The 23515-nt window shown below is 35.2% G+C and overlaps 1 protein-coding gene across 1 annotated transcript; it reads left to right on the top strand.

The window, feature by feature from the left end:
• Positions 1-400: 400 nt before the first annotated feature.
• LOC139695618 (protein O-linked-mannose beta-1,2-N-acetylglucosaminyltransferase 1-like) lies at positions 401-22217 on the top strand. The gene is made up of 13 exons (XM_071594422.1): positions 401-869; positions 945-1115; positions 6717-6867; positions 8710-8945; positions 11937-12092; positions 12720-12824; positions 13828-14094; positions 14673-14846; positions 14926-15058; positions 16265-16417; positions 19213-19386; positions 21164-21298; positions 21785-22217. Exons 1-13 carry the CDS (start codon positions 830-832, stop codon positions 21870-21872), a joined length of 1983 nt encoding a protein of 660 aa, XP_071450523.1. The 5' UTR covers positions 401-829; the 3' UTR covers positions 21873-22217.
• The last annotated feature ends 1298 nt before the right edge of the window (positions 22218-23515 follow it).

Below are 23515 nucleotides of genomic sequence, written 5' to 3'. Positions count from 1 at the left end.
TATTTCAGCTGCACTACCCTCAGATAAACACAAAAATAAGGAAAGTGATAACAAGGTAAAGTGACATTTTGATAACTCTAAAGCACAAGAGGCAGCCTGAATGGTATATGTAGATGAGAGTGATAAAGATTTTCATAAACATACTTTCAACTGGAGAAAAACACTTTTAAGGTGTGCAATCGTTGATGTGATTATGGAAATTGCAAAATAAATGAAGGATTTAGTCGGTATCATCGATTTATACCTGCCATAACATAGAGGGAAGGAAACAGAAATGAAATCTATCTGTGAAAGCCCCCGTTGCGTGATTTGAGTAACCGCCCTGAGGGCGGCCATATTGGAATTCGCGACCGCCGCTCACTTGGTTATTAGCTGCTTTCGCACAATTTCGTTTCAGTTGTCAAATCTTAATTCATCTCTCATACAAGCAGTATAAGACATGTTTCTAAGAACTTTCCACCGGTTCTGAGCCTTCCTATAGTTTTTCAAAGTCGTATGCACAAATTCAGGCGAAAACCGTAGAAGGCTGTGACCCTTTGTGTAATTTGTGGATTTAAATTATAAATGAATTTGTTTTACAGGGTTTGTACTTCCTTTCACTTCATGTGGTGAAACGTCTTATATTCAAGAAATTATGGCAGTGAGAAAAATGAGCCCATTGACTTCTTATGTTTTTAATAAAACTGTAGCGAAAGTTTATGCTAACTATAAAATACATTCCAATTCGCGTTATGGTGTGATGCATTAAATGTCATGCTCCTTGAAGCTTTGGAATTAAGTTTGTTTTATAGTCCCAGTATATGACTGCCGGACGAACTCCAGGATTGACATGGCTTCGCACGAAAACATCAAAAGAAAATGTTTTAAATGTACGTGTCGTATCATATGAAATTACTGATAGCTATATTTCAAATAGTGTCAAGTTTATGGCCATTTTTTTGCAGTGCACCAATGTACCTGGGCCGCCGCTGTGTCGTTAACAATTATAGTTATTCTATGCTTACATTTCATGGGGAGTGCATTTCTGGGTTTGAAGAAGAAATTCTGTGAAGGAAGCTTTGAAAGCTATGCCAACCTTGAACTGAACGCTAGTTCTCCGCCTACTGTCATTGAAGGCAAGTTTCCCATAGTAATTGCAAAACCGTTAAAATGCTAAGCGTTTATTGCTTGTTGGATTGTGGGAACGCAGTGCATTTCCTAAATGTCCATGTCTAATTGTTTTTTTTTTAAATCTGCTATGGAATGCTGTACAGAAGTCTTTTTACTGCATTATGCGAACATTCAATAATAAAATGCATGAGACTGTGTCCATAAAATTACTAGTTTTGTTTACTGGAAACACTCCATGCTCATTAAGGCATAATGCTCCTTTCCATGTTAAAATTAGCTTTGATTAATGTGACTTACTTGTCAAGTAATGAATGATTTATTGGACCCCATTGTCTAAAGTGAGCTAACCATCTCAGATAAAGTAGCTTTACAAATATGTCAGGTGGCCACCCCATTTTTCAAATTATAGTGGTTACAACTACCGGAGAAAAACCATCTCTGTTGAATTTTGGCGAATTTTTTTACCAATTTTCAAATTGGAAAATATCAAAATATACCGAAAATTATGGCAGACTTGGGAAATTGAATTTTAAAATTTTCTTTTGTGAAACCAATGACGCTCTAAGACATTTTTTGTTTCATATCCTTTGAACAGCACTTTCTGTCAATTACTAGCGTGAAAATCAAATGCAACAGTAAGAGAAAAAAGTAGTTTATAGACGAAATTTGACTTTGTTTTGTACTTAATTACTTTTAAAGAGAAGTTGAACCAAAGAAACAACGTTGCCCGCGCCCCAATTTGCTTAGCACTGCTAATGACTTTTATATCTGACCTGTTGTGATCCTCACACTTCCTGAAATTAATCATCCCAAGTTGGCAAAATGCATGTATATGACATTTTTAATGGGAAAATTCTCTAAAATCTCCATTTATTGAGTCTGAAAATTCGGCCAAATAATCACCTGAGAAGACTTGAGTGATTGGTCAAACTAAATATCTGGATTTTTGCCATAAGCTGTCTGTGAAACTATGAATTAAAGATATAAAAATTTTCAAGTTTCCATGATCCAATTATTTTTCATATTTATAATATATGATAATTTTAACACTGCTACAACTACATTGGCCGTCGCCAATGAATCGTAAATTTTGTATTACCAAAAGTGTTGGTCTTCCACATATATTTTGTAGAAAACTTAGTAGAATGGATCATCTGTGACCTGTCAACACTTGATGTCAGACAAGTGCCATCATACCTATTAGACTGGGGCTGCTCAAGCACTCTTTGATAAGAACTGCTAGAATATATGTGATGAAACTCCAGTAGAATAAATATATATATATATATATATATATGTGTGTGTGTGATTGCTAGAATCTTTTCTTTGTTCACCTATATTCTAGTGTATTTCAAGGGAGTAAATTTTCTTCCGACTCAAATTATCATTCTCACCTTGCAAGAGCCAAACATTACTTATGAAATGTCAGTCAGGATAGATGGAATGGGAATATGGCTGTAAATATACTTCCCACTGATCTTTTGAACTGTAAGAATATTTATTCAAAAAGGCCAAATTGAAAATTTTATTCATCGAAAAAATTATTCTGTCGATGAATGCATGGGTGATAAGTTCATTAAATGTATTACCTAAGTGAAATATTTGGGTATGAATGTGCTTTATATTTTCATTTTCACTCTGAAAAAATTTTGTGTGCTTCATTTCTCTTTTTTGATGTTCATTATATCTTATATATTTTTATGTATGATGATCTACTGGGCAAATAAACTTTATTATTACTATTATTTTTTTTATTCTCTGTTATTCTAATTATTTTTTTTTTCACACTAGTTATCATTTGTTAAATTTAAAATTATGGAATTTAAAGTATGTGTAATGTAAATAATAATATTGTGATGCATCATGTCATTTTCTGTTGAAAATCTTTAATATGCAATCTCCACTGAACAATTATTTCTCTGCTCAAAAATTTGGAGAACTTAATACCAATTGACCACACTCAAACCTTATTTCCTTACTCAGTGATTCCCGAGAATTTTTTCGTCATTCCTCTCTTCAGCTCCTCAATCACTTTGATGGTCTATGTAGTTGAACTAATTCTGAAAAAATATGATTAAAAATGGAGCCTGAAACGGAGTAGGAGCGTACATAAAACTATTTTGAAATAAAATGTGTTGAATCATAATCAATTTTACTCACACTGGTTATTTTGTTAATATATTGTTGAAGGGGTGGCAAAGGAAACATTTTCTAACTGCCTCCAAATATTAAGACTTCCCCCTATTAGATGCACTTGCTAATTAATGCTGTAACCTAGCTTGTATGGTAATTATAGCATTGAAGATGTGTGACAATTATGGCAATTAAATGAACATTTTAGGACTGATGACATTACTTAAGAGAAAAGCATATTAGTTTATTTGGATTTGGCTAATCCAAATTCCACATAATCCAGGGTCCAGCCATGTAGGGTTGGCTTATTAAGGGGTCACGATAAGAGCACTGTTGTACTCTACTGAAAACTTCATTCAGCTTTCATGTTTCTATGAATATGGTTTTAATAATTATAACATTTCAATAAATACTCTAGCTGTACATTTGAAATGATGAATGAACTACTTCTTGAAACAGTTGATAGCAAATGCAATGTTCAAATAAACACTGCATGCCACTCATTAAATAGATGGCTAATTTTTTCCATGCAATTTCTTGACTCTACATATGCCAAAGTAAAAATTAAATAATTTTTTATGATAGTGCAAAATAAGGGTGTCAGTCAAAGAAAATGGAACTTAAAGCTCTCAGCAATCTGAAGTTTCTCTTGAAAATGGATGTGATGGCTTCTTTTGTGAGTTAGATATAGCTTGGCACACTATCAAATCTGAATAAAAGATGACAATCCATATATTTATTCATATTTGCCTTAAATTTCCACAAAAAAGAAAGGCAGGTTTCAAAAAATTATGTTACTAGAAGAGGAAAGAAGGCAAGAGGCCATCCACAAGTGATGTGTGTATTAAAAATCAAATGGAGTAGGAATGCCTGGTACTAATATGCAAAATGCGGTATATAACATTTTCCAAATACTGTATGGGGAGAACTTCACTGCAAGTACTGGTTGGCAATGGTGGTTTAAGAGAAGATAAAATCCGTACCCTAAAGATGCATCACAGGGGCTGATAGAATGTTGAATCATTAACAGAACATTTGCAAGCACTGGTGACTGAAAATGACTTACAGTAATCTCAGATCTAGAATACAGATGAAACAGGTAACTTCCACACAAAACACACAAGTTACACGTGTTGAATCCAAGGTTGAGGTAGCCGAGTTTTCACCAAGCAATCAGTTCCATATCTCCTGTTTGCCTCCCATATTCTTTTTGCATAACCCCAATTATATAACTAAACTTCCCTTTACAATATTTGCTCTATGGAATATTTTACTTTTATAAGAAATATCCTTCAAGGGCTCACTCCTCTATTGAGGTAGCCAGCATTTGCAAAAACCAAGAGCTATGGCATTGAGTCAGTAATTAATGTAACCTTACTTGGGTAAAAAATGTTACCTTGCCCCTTGCTAATTAGTGTTCAGAACTTTTACTTGTTTGATTTTGTAATTAATGAAGCAGAATACTCCAGAATAGAGAAGATGAATTCTCTCCTTATGTTGGGGAAGGTGCTGATTTATGAAAAAGACAATTGGCCGCATGGCAGTAGTAGATAGGAATTTAAAAGGAAATGGCATTGCTATGAAATCTCAGATTTATTCAGTAATCATGAAAATGATCACAAGAAGTTTTGTAATTCTTAGACTATCAAAGAGTAGTAATCTATTTTATTAATATTTTTCAATATGTGTCGCATGCATACCATCAGTTTGATGCGTATTCATTTGTACCAAAAGTAAACATCTTAAATATTAAAGAATATGGCAGGGCAACTGGGGTATAAGTACTAATCCCAAAGGCATTTGAGGGATCCATAAAAATTAGGGTGGTGATTTATTTTTGGATCAGGTATATTACAAAATCAGGGCACTTCTTCAATAATTGGTTGTTGAGCGAAAACATCTCTCACCCGCCTAACATATGGCTCAAATTATTCTATTTCGTTTGGGAGTCAGTCCATTTGGTCCCATAATTTTCATTGTTACCACCCAGCCTGAAACCACAACATTCAATTGGCATATAGATCCAATTATTGGCGTATGAATCCAATTATTGGCATACAGATCCAATTCCCAATACTTTTCATCGTCATGATTATTGATTTGCCCTGTTATATGAAACCAACATCTGTTTTTTATGCTGATGACACTACTTTTGTGCAAAAATGTCAACATCTAGAAGATGCAAAGGTACGATCTAGCGCTACACAAAGACAGGCTAAGGAATGGTTTGATGTTAATCATTTACATTTAAATACTAACAAAACTCAGCATATTGTGTGCAGTCTTAAATCAAAAATAACTGAAGTTGAAACTGTTAAAATATTAGGAATTTAAATTGATACAAAACTTATCTGGGAGACTCACATCAGTCAGACCTGTAATAAACTGAGTAAAGCTGTTTATATGTTAAGAAAGCTCAACTTTCTCATTTCGAATGAGTATCGTTTAACACTTTACCATGCCTTCTTTCAATGTCATTTGAATTATGGTGTTGAGTTATGGGGTCATTCCCCACGTGTTAAACAAATTGTGCTACTACAAAAGAGAGCTATTCGCTCTCTTGCTAATATACCACCACATGATACCTGCAAACCTTTTTTTATTAGGTATGAAATCATGACTGTACTTAGTTTTTATATCTTTAAGGCTCTGATGCATGTGAAAGTCAATATAGAAACTTACTAATTAAGATCTAATATCAATAACTACTCCACAAGAGGTAAATCAGATCTAAATACTACTTATTGTAGATTATCATCAACTTACAACACATTTCATAATATGAGCATACGATGGTATAACTATCTGCCTACTCAGTTGAAATCAGACGGTATCCAGAGATTCAAGAATAGGGTATATACCTGATTACATGCTCACCCACTTTACTCATTGGATGAATTCTTTTGTGATAATCTTCATCACATTTAAGAACTTGTGTTTATATGTTAAATAATATTTATATTGACGACATTTAATATGGTTGTACCATTTTTCAAAATGAATAAAGTATTATTATTATTAGCATTAGAATTTATGCTGCCTGGGGAAGTCTTCAAATTTACCATTCATCCCTTGGGAAAGACAAAATCAAAGCACAAATCAAGTATTATTATTCTTGAACAGAAAAGTAACATGCAAGGTGTTGGGCTCCCTTGAGGGGATGGTAGGGTCTAGCTACTCTTGGCTTCTAAACCTGCAAGATTTCTTCTTACATTTCATATTCTTTGGCTATTATACTGTGAGAATAAGGTCCAATGCAAAATTAAATATCTGGAATATATGATAGCATGATCCATTCCTCGATAAATACATGACTTTTCATGGGACTATCGTGAAGTATGGCATAAATTAATTAAATATTTTGAAGGGATTTGGTATCTCTGGTTTGACATTCTATACATACACTAGGCATTCTGTGTATTAAACTAGAATTTAGTGTTATTTATAGTATAATATATACTTTTCTTTTTCAGCAAAACGTCACTTTCAGGAGGTCATAGAGATTGGAGAAATTTTACCAAATTGTGGATTACCAGAGTTATGCCCTGATAATTCATTTCCAATGCATTTGTACACTGGTCAAGACAAAGATGACCAGCCCAGATTGTGTGTCCTTGGCAAATAGTAAGCATTGTCCCTTCACATTTGACTGAAAAATAAGGTGAAGCACAGTAAAAATTGAATGAATTCAAATGGCAAGGAGTGAATGTTTTCAGACATTGAACATTAATTGCTGCCATGATGTTCATAGGGCTTAGGATATATGATCAATTGAAGGACATAATCGCGATGGGGGATTGAAATGCGACGGCAGGCGAAAGAAGAGATGTTGATGAGGTGGGTGACTACACTTTAGGTATGAGGAATAACTGTGGTCAGAAAGCAATTAAGTTCTGCAGGAGATAGGGGTTAGTCATCACCAACACTTGGTTTAGATAGCACAAAAGGCTGAGGTATACATTAAATGCCAGGTGACTCAGAAAGGTATCAGTTAGATTATATTCTAGTTAGGCACAGGTTTAGGAACAGTGTGATCAATTCGCATGGCCTCCCAGGAGTGTATGCAGACTCCAACCAATATTTGGTACTCATGACGTGTAGCCTCCGTTTCAAAAAGATAAGGCAGGAGCGGCGGGTTAGGAAATGGAATTTAGAAGCATTAACTTGAATGGCAAGTAAGGGATATCAACAGGCTTTGGAAAAAATCATGAGTGAGGGAAATGAGCGGATACTATCGTGGTAAATTGGTAATATATCAAAATAGGGATACCAAAAGCCACAAAAGAAACTATAGGAACCATATACCTGTATATATAGGAAGGACGTATTGATCAGCAGTGGGATGCTGAAAACTGTAATAGAGGGGAGAATGTTAGGCAAATAGGGAAACGGCAGGAACAGGATAGGGATGTTGGGAGGGATGAAAGGAGGAAGGAAGTACATAGAGATGATGAGGGACCTGATGTAGACTAGGTAGCTGGGTTGTGTTTTGTTAGGAGTCACAAAATATTTATTTGGTAGTTGTATCCATCAAAAACCTGCCTTTACCAGTTGATTACTTAATAAATAAAATATATGTATATAAAATTTATGTGAAATTCTCACGAATGTAAATAATGTTGTATATGAAGTTAGCACTAGTGGACAAAGACAAAAACACAGAAACACACAAAAAAGAAAAGAAACTCACTAGTTTTCGAATTTTTGGTGGTCTAAGCTATCTTTCTCAAGGAAGAGAAGGAAGTAGCTGAGGGAAAGAATGGGCTGGAAAAGCTGTAAGAATGGGGAAGGTGGGGAAAGGTTTGCAAGGGGTAGAGTTGGGAGGAGGATTTTTAGAAGTGTGGGAATAATGTGAAAGGTTGTGGGAGTGGAGGGAGGATTAAAATATGTGAAGATTGTGGTAATTAATGTCTAATACTAATACCTCATAATAGTTATAATTAATTTTAGGAATCGAGGAGGCAGATAAATGCCTGCTCTATTGTTTTGAGTTTCAGTGGAGGGTGGCTAAAATGGATACACTATAGCATTTATCAAAGGGAGTGTTGTGTTCGGAGGCGTGTTTGGGGATTAGGAGCATACCAATCGTGGAATGATTCTTGCATGAGGCCCGGTGGTTATTGATTTTACCACATCCCTCAATATTAGAATATACATATATATGTAAAATCTAGTATTGCAATACATACATATATATGTACCTGCATAATATGCTGTACATTTTCAAATAACAGATGAGTTGTTATGAATATTTGTCAGTGATTACTTTAATTGAAATTTCTTTTAAAAAAAGAGGAGCCATTGTAATTTCATTTTGGCAGGGAATGATTTTCTTTTAAAAATATAGACATGAACAATCGCTAAATTTTTACTGGAAGTGATGGAATGTTAGCATTTTTATTGTATTCAGTTTAAAGGAAACACTTTTGTTTTTATTACTGACTTTGTTCTGCCATTTATTTCTAGCATTTTAGGAAATAACATTAATGGTGGTGGTAGGGGCTTGAATGTAGCCATAATTGAACCAATACATTTCCAAGTGGTGTCAGTGCAAAATTTTGACACCTACAACAAAGATGGGGGAGATTTTGAAGCATTTCTTCTTAATGAAGTTCTTACTGATGATATCATCATTTTATTTACATTTGATGAGGCCTCCAAAGAATTGGACAATAATTCAAAGAAACTTCTCTATGATTTGGGTAAGAAACCTCTTTAATATTGGTGAGTATGTCAAAAAATTGTAGAAATTTCTAGCTGAGTAAAAACTGAATATCTTGAACTATGATATTCAGAGAGTATAGGATTACTAAATACTAGGAAATGACTAATGAACATAAGTTAGTGAAATGTAAATTGCTTTGAATAAGACAACTTTTGCATTACTCTGGGCTAAAGTTTGGCCAAAGGTTGCATTCTAATGAAAATTAGATGTTTCATGAGGTGAACTTTTCTTGGGTGTTATTTTTATCCACTCACTGCATCATTATTTATTTTATGCTACATGTCCACCTGCTTTAATGACTTTATTCCCTGGAATAGCCATGTGAATAAATATGAAGGAGAGATAGAACTTTCATTCTTTGATTTTGATTCCCTCAACCAGGGTGAGGAATGAAGTATTCTATAAAAAAAATGGAAATTTCTATATTTTTACCCAATCTTATATTCTGTTTTATACCTTTCCTTTAGCCCATTATATTGTTTTCCACAATTTCAATTCATACTTTTATTGTTTTCAGTTCAAATCCTTAAGATACCTCAAAATCATTTAACTTGCTCATATTTTTATGCATACTAGTTGAAGCCTACACTAGTTTGATTTTTAAGGCATGGTGTATTACACCATGAACACTAATTGATGAAAACTATAATCATGATCAGTTTGAATTGTCTCTTCATCAGTTTATATGTAAGTTTGCTGTTTCCTGACTTCATGTTGTTATTGATTTACTCACAGCAGGTTTCTAGCCACTCTTCCGTGATTACCTTGCACTCTTGTATGGATTGATTCCACTACTTTTTATAAAGGTGTTCCTTTATTTCATTCCTTGGATTCTTGTATTATCTTCTTGGCTCCATGAGCTTTCTTATATGAGCTGTTATTCATGACCATTTAGTTTTCGGCTCACCTAATCCTGCTCAAACCCTGGGTGCCTGTCCACAGCCTGTTTGACTTCTATCTGAGCAGCATTTCCTAACTTCCTAATGGATTAACATTCCATATCCCTTACCCTCTATTTCCCTCCCTTGACCGATGTTCCCCTTCCAAGGAGTCCTGATCCGGACATCCTATTTTTACCTTTGGAATATTTTAGCGGGAGGATTGCCATTTCATCATATTTTAATGCAAGGTTGCTCTTCTAGAGAGGCTCATGTGGTGGTGTCCCATCGCCTTCCACATTTCGTTCCAATCCTGTGACTCCCATTTTCACCCATAGGATCATTGATACTGGACCGAACATCTTGATTTGCACAATTAACATTAAAAATTTTGTGCATTAACATCAAACTTGTGCCTTTTGCCATTGTGCAAGGTAGTTTCTGCTGTTGGATCCGCTTTTCTCAAGGCCTCGTCCTGGTGAAATCAGAAGTACAATTTTTCCTTTGTTAATTATTTTTGTTCAGATTTGTAGTCAGAATCACTACCCCTGGCTTTACCTCTTCCCTTTAATGTGTTTTTAACCTGAGTTTCCCTCAATTTTATTTTCTCACATTTTATTTTTCAATATGACCTTATTGAGTTATTATCTTCCAGTCCCTCTGATTTTTACGTGAAATTCCACCTATTATATTAATTCTATATTGGGTTCTCATTGCCTCTCAAAATGGTCTTTAGTATCAACTAAAATATTTCCTGGCATCCTTTTATCTGCCATTTTCTGTGGTCAGGTAAATTAGGAAATTGAGTTGAATTCGTTACTTGTGAATCTTTTATTGGCCTCAAAATGATTGAGCATAATTTTCTGAAATAAGATTTTCCTAATTTTGGATTCGAGGCTAACAGGGAAACTTTGTAATCTAGTCAGACAACCTGCAAGTTTGTCCGCTTCTCAATTGTAATCATAGTTTTTATTTACCTTGAAACAATACATGTGATACAGAAATTTCTTCCTCATTTGAAAAAATAATCATTGTAATTTTGCATTCCTAACTTGAGTTCAACTAGAGGACTTAATCACTTATGGAGACAACTCCAGTCATCAAGGTTCTATTGTGGAAATTTTGAATCTGTACATTTGAAGGGGAAAGGAATATGTTGTCGAGTTTCACATGCATTGGGTCTTGACTCATGTATCCCTGCTGGTGTTTTTGTTAGAAGTACTATTTCACCCAGTGCCTCCCTATTAAACTAAAACTTCTATGTATTAAAGATACCTGGATTTATTTAATCTTCCAATATTAAGGAGTCAATAAGATTAAAAATATGGTATATTAAGGCAATGAGACTAAAACCTATCTAAATTCCTGAACATATAATTGCAAATCTTTGGCTAAAAGCTATTAGTCACATTTAGCAGGGGAAGCCATCAGGGATTGTTATAATATAGGTTGAGAAAAGGTATTTTCTGGACTTTAGAAGGTACCCTTTGCATGAGTTTAATAGATATATATTTTAAATTTGTATTTCACTTCCTACATCCTATTATGGTGCATGTATTGCATTAGAAAGTGTAATCTTTCAAAGTAGTCCTCTTGATAAATGACTTATGACAGTGAAAGCTATGAACTGTCTGTGAACATTCATCATTCCTTGCAGTTATATTTTATGAGCAAGTGAATTCAAATAGTCACCCTTCACTATCCTGAAGGGCACTCCATGCATAATGGAAATGTTATGCCTTTTATGAAAGTGCTTTAACATCAAGAATTTCCTTTGCTAGGACTTCCTACATAATGGTACTAATGCAGAGAAATAACTTTGGTTTCGACCACCTCAAATGTATACCACATTTGGAGGGCACCATCTCAGTGATAGTTTCCTTGGTGACTTATAATTACTAGGTCATTTTTTTCCTTACTGATTCCTTTCTCCATCAACAGTCTTCATAGTCATGTTATGAGGAGAAACCTCCCTGACGTGCTTATCTTGTGTCTCCCCTATTTTGAGATCATACACCAGGAGCATAGAAGTCCCATTCTATCCTCTTCCTCCTCTAGTGAAATGTTGCTTATTATTTATTTCCATGCAGGTAGTGGAAAGATCCAGAACTTGCATTACCGTTCCCAATGGTATATGATATCTCAAAAAGGAATTAAAGGTTTTACAGTTTATGAGAAGCTGAATTTTGCAAAGAGCAATAAATGGGCTGAAGTTATAGATGAAAAATTCTGTGTTCCAGATAAAAGTAAGTACATATAATAAATTTTACTTCATATAAAATTAATTTGCAAGTTAGTGTAGGTGAATTTACACCAAGTGCTGTGGTTTGGTCTTTGACTTTCTATGGTTACCTATCATTTGCGCAAAACTCCATGAAAAAGTCATCTAAGTGTTCCATTTCATTTTTGATAATTGTCAGGCATAAGTCATTGCTGTTCTCTTCTTCTTTAGAACAATCTAAATCTAGGCCTCTAGTTTTCAAAACCTGAAGAAGATATTTTATTGTCTTTGATGTTCTTGTCTGCCAACTTTCTATTATCAAAACTTTTAGTTAATGTGAATTCATCTATTTTTCATACTATGACAACTGATACAATAATGCTTGCGTGCATTAAAATACATTTCAATTTTTGCCTCTTATTTACTGTATCACTTTTTCCTTTTGTATATTTTGTTTTGGTGTCATTGTTATTTTTCTTTTCATCCATCCCCTATGTTGCTCTTCATTTGAACCCTCCTCCTCATACACCTCCCTACAATTGAGCCTTAAGATACCTCTAATGATTGGGTATCCTACTGTCCGTATCCTAATTACTTCAATTTCATTTAATTTATTGCAGTAGAGTTTTAACATTTATTATTGTCTTGGCAGTCCCATCACAGATCATTTCTCCTGACCCATTTCCACGAGAAAACATGGAAAGAGTTTCCTTTTGCCAGCAGTTTAATAAAATAGAATATGAAGCATTTTGTGAAGGTAAGTTTTTCTGTGGCATGATTTGTTCTCTGTATGTGTATTTCAATGCATTAGTGGTAGTGGATATTGGACTGTTTGTGATATTGATGTAATCTAGATCCCATGATATTATTCAAATGAACAAATCAGTACTGCTTGTCCTCAGGCTAAACTTAAGGAATTACGTAGCATAAGTGGCATTTTGAAGGTAAATTAATTTTTGTTGATAATTTAAAATATGATGTGCGGACTGAATTTCAATGTTATTTTCAAAATCTTCATAAATTATAGTATATGTTTAGTTCTTTTGCCTTCAGTCAAAAGTTTGTTTAGCATTGTTATATTCCATCACCTCAAGTTAGCTCCAAATGAAAAGAAAGTTAATACAGGTATGAAGCAGGGTGGTGTGCTTTATGCCGGCAATGCTCTTAGAGGTGATATTTTAAGACTTAAAGAATTTAAATACAATTAATGCATAGTCTACTCTTCTGTATTTGATGTACCCTATATGCATCCATGTCCATTTCTCATCCCTTGTTCCATTTGAAATACATCCACTTGTCAAATTCAACATCCCTTGTAATTTTTAATTTGGAATGAAAAATTACACTACTGCATCCAGTTTGGCATACCTAATGAGTTCCCTTCTAGTTCATATTTCCTAATGTTCGCTGAGTACAATTCTATTGATGAAAATTAAGCAAAGACACAAAAGCTATTCTGTGGTACCTCCATTAGTTCACTTGTGCACAAGGGTTTCAATGCTGCTCATTGAAATTCAGTTAGAAATATTCACTATGTCTCCCATAGGAGGACAGGCAGGAAGGAATGTGATACATGAAGAGAGAATATTCCGCAGCATATAATTGTAACTAAGCAACTAAAGTCTTGTTTCTTTTCTCTTTAATGTTGATTAATACCCATGCTGCTGTTGAAACATTTTGTATGATGAAATTTTCTGTTTTAATAATAATAGGTCATTCATTATTTTTTACCAAGTTATATTTTTTCCTTTTGTTACTAGCCACAGCGCAACATGAGCCCATTCTCCCAACACTCTTAACAAACAGAAGTCTTATCGCAAGTAAAGCATTCTCCACACCAGTAATCATCTTGTCATGCAATTCTCCATCATCATTGTTGCTAACACTGGAGAGCCTTATCCATCAGCCAGGTATCCATCCTCCAAATGTTTTCATCCTTCACTGTGCCGGCCAGACGGAAATATCTAAAATGGCCCGCCTCTTTGGTTTCCAAGTGGTGGAGATAAATGAGACGGTTATGAATAATGGTATGTGAATGACATTTTTATACCCCTTTATGTGCAATAAAAGTGCATGTGCGCCGATTATGGATTTTTTGTAATTTTATTAAGTGTATTGTATATTAAAGCATGCATTTGTGTTTGTTAATTATATTTTGTGTGTCGCCAATAATTTAAAATTTCTTTGATCTTGCAAATTTTTACAAAAATTACTATTGCATGTTTAAAACTAACAATCAGTTGAGGCATCTTTCTCTCCCCTTTGTTAAAAGTATAATTATGTTTAAATATTCAATTTCTACCTCTGGGTCATGGTAGTCCAGGGGTAGAGCCCTGGACTACTGACCGGAGGGCCCGGGTTCAATTCCCAGGCAAGCCTCTCTGGGCACCTGCAGCTCCACCAAAGCTATGTGATTTTTCAGGTACCAAATCTTCTTGGGAAACCATAACAGACACAGGGAAAGGCACTGGCCCTCCCTACCCTGATGCGTGAATTTTACATGCCATTGGGCTTAGTACTGGGTGAACTCCCAGGTGAACTCCCTGAACCTACCAAACCGACCTTCGGGTTAATTACTGTGCTTGTGGTTTTATTCAACTTCTAGGTATTGAAAGAGCTTTTAAGCTCATGAAGGAAATATTCCCTCTTGAGAAAAATGTCATTATTCTGGAAGAAGGTCAGATTTTATCTCCTGACTTTTTATTCTTCATGGCTCAGATGATTCCTGTACTGGAGAAAGACAATTCTCTTCTTGGTGTTTCTTCATGGAATCCTAATGGTGAGTGCTGAAAATAAATTGCTAATTTTCTAATCATGGTTTGATAAAGGAAGTTTGATAACCTCCATCTCTATTTCAGGATTTGTAGGGTTTTCCAGCAATCCTCACAGTGCTTTCAGAGTTGAAGAGTTCCCTGGAGTAGCATTTTTAGTTCCAATGAAGGTATATGAGAACTACTTAGAAGGGCGATTTAACACATGCTGTACCAAATTGTGAGTTGATATACTTCTACAGTATTAGAATAATCAGCATCTGTAATTATCTGTCTTAAAGCACGATTCCTCAATTGTGATGTTTTGTTTATGCCTTGTTTCGAAAGTATCACAGGTATTATGATACTTTGTCATCCTGTTGCAAAATGAAATTTTGAGAAAAATATGTTTTCAATTTGACCCTCAGCTATAGGAATCTTCCCCACTGTAATCTCTTTGTAAGAGAAAGCAAGAAGTGGGGTTTCTTGGAAATTTGCCCTTCCACCTTGTAAAGAGGAAAAATTTTGCATTCAGTGCAGTAGTAGCCTTGGTCATCATAAATAAACATTCATATAATGAATTTGGATGAAAAATGATTTAGTCCATTATCCATCATGGAAAAGAAGCAGCACGAACAAGCAGAAAGTGGAATTGTAAATAAATTGCAATTGTCAAGGATATTAGTTTGAAATGCATGTGATATCCTGAATTTCATAGTATATTGCATTATCTTTGACACATACTATTCACTACATTTCTCTGCCCCTACTGTTAGTGCTAGATTAATTAAAGACCTATGCAAATTTCGACTAGTAGCTGGTGTTCAAACCCATTAATTATATTTCCTTTACTGTTCAGAATCATAGAATATAGTGAAGTAAGTATTGCGAATTGGGAGTAAGCTTTTGTACCTCTATGGATTCCCCTCTTTCTGGAAAATTTCTCTTGCTTGTAGGTGTTAGTCACTCTAAGCAGTTCAATATTTTAAGTATATATGTCACCTTTTGAGTGATGTAACTTAGTTCACTAAGCTATGCTTGTACTATATAAAAATACAAATTTCTTGATTTCAGTATTGATGCAATCCTTAAAAGATCCAATCATGGGATTCTTATAAGATTTCTCAGACTTATTTGGGAATCAATTATTTACAGATAAATTGTGGTTATCCCTTGAAGCATACCTGTTTAATAATGTGGTCACAATCTGCCCTCTGAAACTCCACATAGCAACCAGGGAGTGGTGTAACTCAAATACAGTTTCATTTGATGTGATAAAAAATGGAAATAAAACTAAACTTAAGTCTGAAATGAAACTAACCGACTTACATATTGTCTTATTGAAACAAGATTAGCAATTTTTTATTGTGGTGATATATTTTTGGTCATCATTGTGCCTATTTTTTCTTCAAGTATTTGAAATAACCTCTTTTATTTAACTTTCTAGCACATGGGAAGGGTGGGATACCATTGTCCAAGAAAGTGGTGGTAATATGATTGTTCCTGATGTATCCAGAGTTCTTCAGAGACCACTTGACATAATTGAGCAGTCATTTGGAAACAATAGTTTCACATATATTAAACAAAGGATAACTAACATGTAAATAACATTTATTTACATTTTTCACTTGATTACATTTGTTAATGTCTACATATATGTTTTATCAACTTCCTTAACTTTCATGCGCATGACATTATTTGGTACTTTAGTCAGGTGGGATTACTTTTATCTATGAGTTATTTATGAGCAGGTGTTATACAAAGACACTGGTGAAAAGAGTAAGATTCAGCACTCTTGTAACTAAATAATGACTTCAAATTTCTTATTACTGTTGATGTAAGAAAAAATACAATGAGTTTACAGAGGCAGAAGATAAGTTAGCATGGATGACAAAAAATGATAAATATTTGATAGCACTAAATAAACATTCCCAAGCATTTTATTTTAATGTCCTCTTCGAAATATAATGGCCCACCAGTTAAGGTTTTACTCAATTGGTTAATACATTTCATCATTATTACAAAACAGCAACGAAATCAAGCGAAAGCTGACATGTACAGATTTGCTGTAGATATCTATATTATTACTACTATCTATTTTACACAAAAGATTTGCCTTGGTCATTGACAGCACACAAGGTGATGAAGGAGAAAGGAGCACCAAAGAGAGATGGGATGGAATGAAGAGGGCAATCGCAGAAGTTGCAGAAGAGCAACTGGGGAGAAAGAGAGCTGACATGAAGAAACCATGGGTCACAATGGAGATAAGGGGATTAATAGAAGAAAGAAGAAAATACAAGAACACCAGGAATGATGATGAGGAAAGGCTCTAAAAGAAGGTTGAGAACCAAGTCAACCGAGAATGTAAAAAGGTTAGGAAGAATTAGATAGAAGGCTGCTGCGAGGAAATCAATGAAAATATGAAGATAGGGAATATCAACACAGCATACAAACTGGTGATGAAACATTTCAGAGAAAGGAAAATGAAAAGCAACAACATCAGGAATGTAAACGGGGATATACTGATAGAAGGTGAAGATATTGGCAACAGATGGAAGCATTACATCGAAGAACTCTACCAAGGCATGAGGCTGCTGGGTGAAAACCTGATGAAAGACCAGAGTGAAACGGATGACATGAACCAAGGCCTATACAAACTGAAGAACAAGCTCGATAGAGAAGTACCTTAAGTACAAAGACCTTAAGAAAAAAGCCAAGGACAATCTGTATGGAATAATCAAAGATAGCTACAAAGACGGAGGACTTCCTTAATACTTTACGAGTGTAATGATCGCGATACCAAAGAAGATGAAGAAAAAGAAATATGAGGAACACCTAACCTTGAGTCTTGTGTCACAAGCATCAAAAATACTTACGCAAATAATAAGTCACAGGATGGAAAGGAAAATTGAAGGTAACCTTTTGGAAAACCAATTTGGCTTTAGGAAGAACAGTGGAACCAGGGAAGCCCTACTCTGTCTGAGAATCAAGATGTAGAAAACAATACATGTGAACAAACAACTGTATGTGGCATTCGTGGACTTGGAGGAAGCCTTGAACAATGTGGAATGGAACAAGATATTTGGACTACTGGAAAAACAGATTACAATGACAGAAGAATAATCTATCAGCTACCCAAGAAGCAAGTAGCCGCAATGGGAATGAGAGATGGAAGCCATATAGAGACTAAAATTAATAAAGGAGTTAGACAAGGATGCAACCTTTCACCAGCATCATTCAATATGTACCTGAAGGAGGCAATAAGAGAAGCACAAGGTATCGGATTAAACGGAATTAGGATCAATGCAGATAAGGAAATGATCAAAGAGATAAGCATGCTACACTTCGCCAATGATATTGCAATGATAGCAGAAAACCAGAAGGATCTTCAAAGGTCACTAAATTTATTGGATAAAGTTCTACAAATATACAAAATGAACATAAACAAGATGAAGACTAAAATTTTAGCATGTGGAAGAGAGAAGCAAAATACAGTAGTCACACTAAAGGGACAAAAATTAGAGCAATTGGATTCCTTCCCCTATCTCAGAAGTACCATCACATGGGACAGAAGAAGTACTACAGACATCAAGCGAATAATAGCTCAAGCTAATAAAACATTTACAATGAAAAGACAACTGCTGTGTTCAAAGAAGATAGAACTACAGACGAGGAAACAATACGTGAAAACATTTGTATGGAGCGTGGCACACCATGGATCAGACACATGGACCATTGGGAAAGTAGACCAGAAAAGACTAGAAACCTTCAGCACCTGGTGCTGGGGGAGGATGCTTAAGATAAAATGGATAGATAAAATAAGAAATGAAGAGGTATGCAGAAGAACAGACAAAGAATGGACCTTATGAAACACCATAGAGAAAAGAAGAACCAAATGGATTGGCCACACCCTGAGGCACAATGGATTCGTAAAGAATATAATAGAAGGAAAAAATGAGGGAAAAGTTCCCAGAGGAAGGAAGAGGGATACATAAATGGGACAAATAAAGAAGAAAGTACATTGCAAAAAATACCAGGAAGTAAGCAAATTAGCATCCGATAGGGTAGGATGGAGGGCTGCAGTCAACCAATCTTAGGATTGAATGACCAATGATAGTCTATTTTGCATGGAAAGTAATACATATTCATTACATATAAAATAAATGAATATATATCTTATATACCTCACATATCATATGTAAGGTAAAGCTCGAAAAAGTACCTGATGATGACAGCATGTATTGAAACCTGGGTCATGAAATTAAAAAATTAAGTGGAATTAACTTAGCTGTTTTTTCTTTCCGTAATGGAAAGTTCCACTAAGTCAAGCTGGAAACTACAAAGTTTATTAATATTTTTAGATGGACCCTTCAACTTTATAAACTTTCATTACAGTGATGCCAGTGCCTGGATAGAGAGACCACAAGATTTGGTGCAGGATAAATATTTTCAACATGTGGCTGAAATGATGCAAACAAGCACACCATTGCATCTCTCAAAAGAAGACCTTGAGAAGTGCAAATACAAAGAAAATTCTGCAGCTATGACAATACTTAAAGAATATACAGGGTAAATAAAGAGGTGCCAGTGAACTCCATGATGAGAACCTAATGTACTCTAGAATGTTCACTAGAAAATTAAATTTTAGCAATCATTATTCTAATGAGGCATGAAGTAGAAATTCATTTGTTTATTGTATTCAATATTTTCTTAATATGGTATAATGACCATTTAATTTTAAGCGTTGCAAGAATTTCACCTATTTCTCATTCATATAAAATATATGTCTCAGTCCAGGACACTGAAGTGTCATCCTCACAGAAAATATCCTGTGCCCCATTAATAAATCTGGTCCTCCTGAAGAAGGGTAGTACTTGCCCCTCCAGATTGGCTGCCCATAATTCCTCTATCCTTTGTTTCTCTTCAGCAAACTACTCCCAGGTGATCATCACTACTGGAATGATGAAAACCTTTAAACCCTTGGTTGCCTCAGCATATGACTATTTGCCAGTCTTGATGCTTTTGGGACCCTGGACTATTTCTGGGGGTATCCTCAGGGGCCCATGACCACATATTCATTGCAGCATCAGCAGGCCCCCTTTTGCCTCACAATCAAGAGGCTCCAAAGAGCTCTCCCACTGTGCATCCTCCTGGGCCGAGATGCCCTCCCATCACTTCTTCCTGGCAGATCCGCTTAACCTTTTCTCCCCTTTCCTTGGAGGTGAGAGCTTGCACCTGAGAGGCCAAACCCTGAGGGTAGAGCAACTACAACTCCTCCAACTGCAGGAAGCATTAGAATATGAAGTTGCCCCTTTTGAGGAAGCGCCTGGCTTTGATGTCTCTTGGGAAGGGTTGAGTCAGAGAATTCAGTTGTATGGTTATCCTTCCAACCTCCAAGGGACTTGAGGGGTTGCTGGCAACATTGGATTCCCTCATTTTTGGCATCCAGGAATAGAGTGACAGTAGACAGTTCTTCATCAGGAACCTCCTCAGGGTTCCCAGAGAGTAGTGTCTGTTCTATAGACTGCGTCGGACTTTGAGGTCCATATATAGAGGGCACTCTTCAGTAGCCCCAATCTGTTGATTTTTTTGGCTCCATTTTTGGTCCCTCAAGTGGTGCATGATGGTCTGCCAATACAATGGCTTGCATGTAAGGTTAAGTAGAGCCAAAGATTGCCCATTAATTGTAATTTCACTGCTGAAGACCTGTTGCCCTTTGACTCACAGATGCAGTCACCTTGGCACAGAGAACCATCATGGTGATCAGGGCATTTCATTGACCAGCCAAATCTAGAGCCATAATGTTCTGCAAAAACCAGTGCTACCTTGTGGTGGCTCTTCACTGTGCAAGACATTCTTGAAAGGAATCCATTCATCATCAAGCAGGGATCACAAAACCCAAAACAAAAAAAAATCATTTTGTCTGGGGATTAAGATGAGGGTTGGAATGCCCTCACCTTAAAAGGAATGGTGCTTTTCAGTAACACCTCTGATAATCAAGGGAAAACATTGCATATATTGTATTTGTGTTCCTCCTCAGATGAGTAACCACTTGCGGTGTTGGTCAAATTATTGAAGAACAAGTCCATGTATAATTTTATTTGAATTCAAACATTGAGAAATTAAATTTAGCATTGAATTATTTGTGAATTTCTGTTAAATTAGGAAATCAATTTCTAACAAAACCTGAAAATTTTATCAAAAGATATAAATAATGGTAAAAAAACAATTCGGCAAAAATGTTGGCTTATGTTTGAGCATATATGGTCCTTAAATAAAGGGAGAAATAAGTGAAAAAATTTTAATGCTGTTATTAGAATAAAAACTAAAATAATCAACTTTTCAGGAAAGTGTTTGCTGTATATTTCATTGAAGAGTCATCAGCATCCTACAAAAAAATGGAAGCCCTATCCAAATGCTTAGGTCTGAAAGACACTCAGTTCAGCAATAAGCCTAAGGGAATCTATAAAAATGTTCTAAGGTATTTATTATGAATTCATTTTTTTCCATTGAGACAGTGAATTTCTTACCCACTAATTGAATATTTGAAGATTTTCTGTTTTCATTGTTTGCTCTATCAGTTATCACACATACATGCTCAAAGTCTGTCTGTAAAGGATCCAGCCATTCAATATTTTGATAATAATAGCCTACCTAGAACAATGTGGCCTTAGTCCCCTTCAAAGTATTCTCCCCTTTGGACCACACTCACTCATCCCAGCATCTTTTCCACTGTTCAAAACAATCAGAAAAGTCCTTTTTTGGAATTTCATCAACTGCCTCCTTGCATTTTCCTTTATCCTGTCAGCATCATGAATTTTGTGTGGCAGTTTCAGGGAACTTGATTCAATCCGCAAACTCATAGGCAAACATGTAGATATTTAAATTTACATAAAAATTGTAAATAATCAATTACAGAAGCTTATGATGGTTTACTTAATCAGATGAATTTTCATTACTTTTCCAGATTTAACATCAACTCCAACACAGTACTACTTGTGGAAGCTTCGTCACCTTTCTACAAAACACGGCCTTTAACTTTAGAGCCTTTATAGTTGTGAAATGAACAACTTGTATTCATGTGGGAAATTTTTCTTTGTTTTTAATTTTAACTATACTTTATACAATGTTTTCTAGATTTTAATAATGTTGGGATGTTTTCCATTGAATTCATTTTGTGAAATGATTTCAACTGCACTATTCATACCAGTATTTCCCTTTTACTAATCATTGTATTCATGTGGTAGCATTCCAAAGTAATAGAACCTCTATTTTACAGTGTTAAAGAATCTAGTCTGGACTTTTTAAATTATGACTATTATGCAATCATGCATAATTACTCTATATGAAGTTTGATTATGTTGGATGCATTTTGTTCAATTAAATGGTGATGTTAAGCAGTTTCTGTGATTCACTTCCTGTTCCCTTGGCAGCCATTCAGCCCTTTTCCCTATTGGTTTTCCTTTTTGACCCTAAGAAGTAGTGGTGGAGAGAAAGGAAAGACTTCACACCAAGTCTGATCTAGCAGAGGGACTGCATGAATTTTCAATTAATGCATCATATGTGTATTTGAGTAATGAATCATTTCTAGATTGATAACCCTAATTAATGTTGTCAGAAAGTGGAGAGCAATTAATTATAAGCTATCACAATTTTGTTGTGTTCTTCCACTTTATTGGGGATGTATTTGATCTCACTTGTGTAATTTGACCATTCATCCTCCACATACAACATTCCAACTTGATACAATCTTCATCATTGACCCATTTAATGATCAGTCATACTCATCAGGATGTTTTATCAGGTATTTGGCCAACATAATTTGCTGAGTAGCTTTTTGTTGGAATCAGTCAATAAACTCTTCTGATTACAAATTATGGAGTTAGTTCCGTGACCAATCCTTTGTCAACTGCTTCTCTGTTTCCATTGTTGAAACTCTTCCTAAATCTGCAAACAGAATAGAGATGAGAACATATGAGGTGCCCCATGCATAGGTGTTTAAATTTTTCAAACCTCCCGGGGTTAATATGACCCACTAAAATTATCCAATACCATCCCTCTCATCTCATTGTCCCTTCATCCTTTATTCCTCACCTCCTTCCACCCACACCCCTCCCACACATATTCTCCGTGCTCTCCCCCTGTGGATGGCATTCCAAAGATTCCTGTCTTTTCTTTGTGTTTCTGTGATAAGTTTTGCCCCTAAGTTTATTCATATATTCATATAGGCACTCTCTCTCTCTATATATATATATATATATATACAATAAAGACATAGAGAGGAAAAAAATATATATATATACACACACACAAAATATACATACTTGTTGACTGCGATGTATAAGATAGCAGCCAAGTGAAAAAGAGATTGACAGCTATGGATGACAAAATGAATAAAATAATATTAGGAGAATTTTTGCTGACTTGGATGAATGGCTCATATAAAAATGTGCTTTGGATAAATATCATAACAGTGTCAAAACTTAAGACTCAAATAAAAGTATCAAGAGTTAAAGAACAAAATTGGCATTAAGAGGGTAGCTATTAAGAGAAAAAAATTGAAGTCACATCAATCTCCCCATCAAATCTCCAAGTTTTTGTCAAAAGTTAGAGCTCAGAATAGAGAGTAGGAGAAGCCACGGGGGAGCCGAGTTTGAGGTCCAAGCCAAAAACCCTATTGGGTGGAAAAACCTTAAAT

Source organism: Hetaerina americana, unplaced genomic scaffold (genome assembly GCF_022747635.1).
Source record: "Hetaerina americana unplaced genomic scaffold, ioHetAmer1.1.p SCAF_60, whole genome shotgun sequence".
Lineage (NCBI taxonomy): Eukaryota > Metazoa > Arthropoda > Insecta > Odonata > Calopterygidae > Hetaerina > Hetaerina americana.
This window is presented reverse-complemented; position numbering and strand designations above follow the sequence as displayed.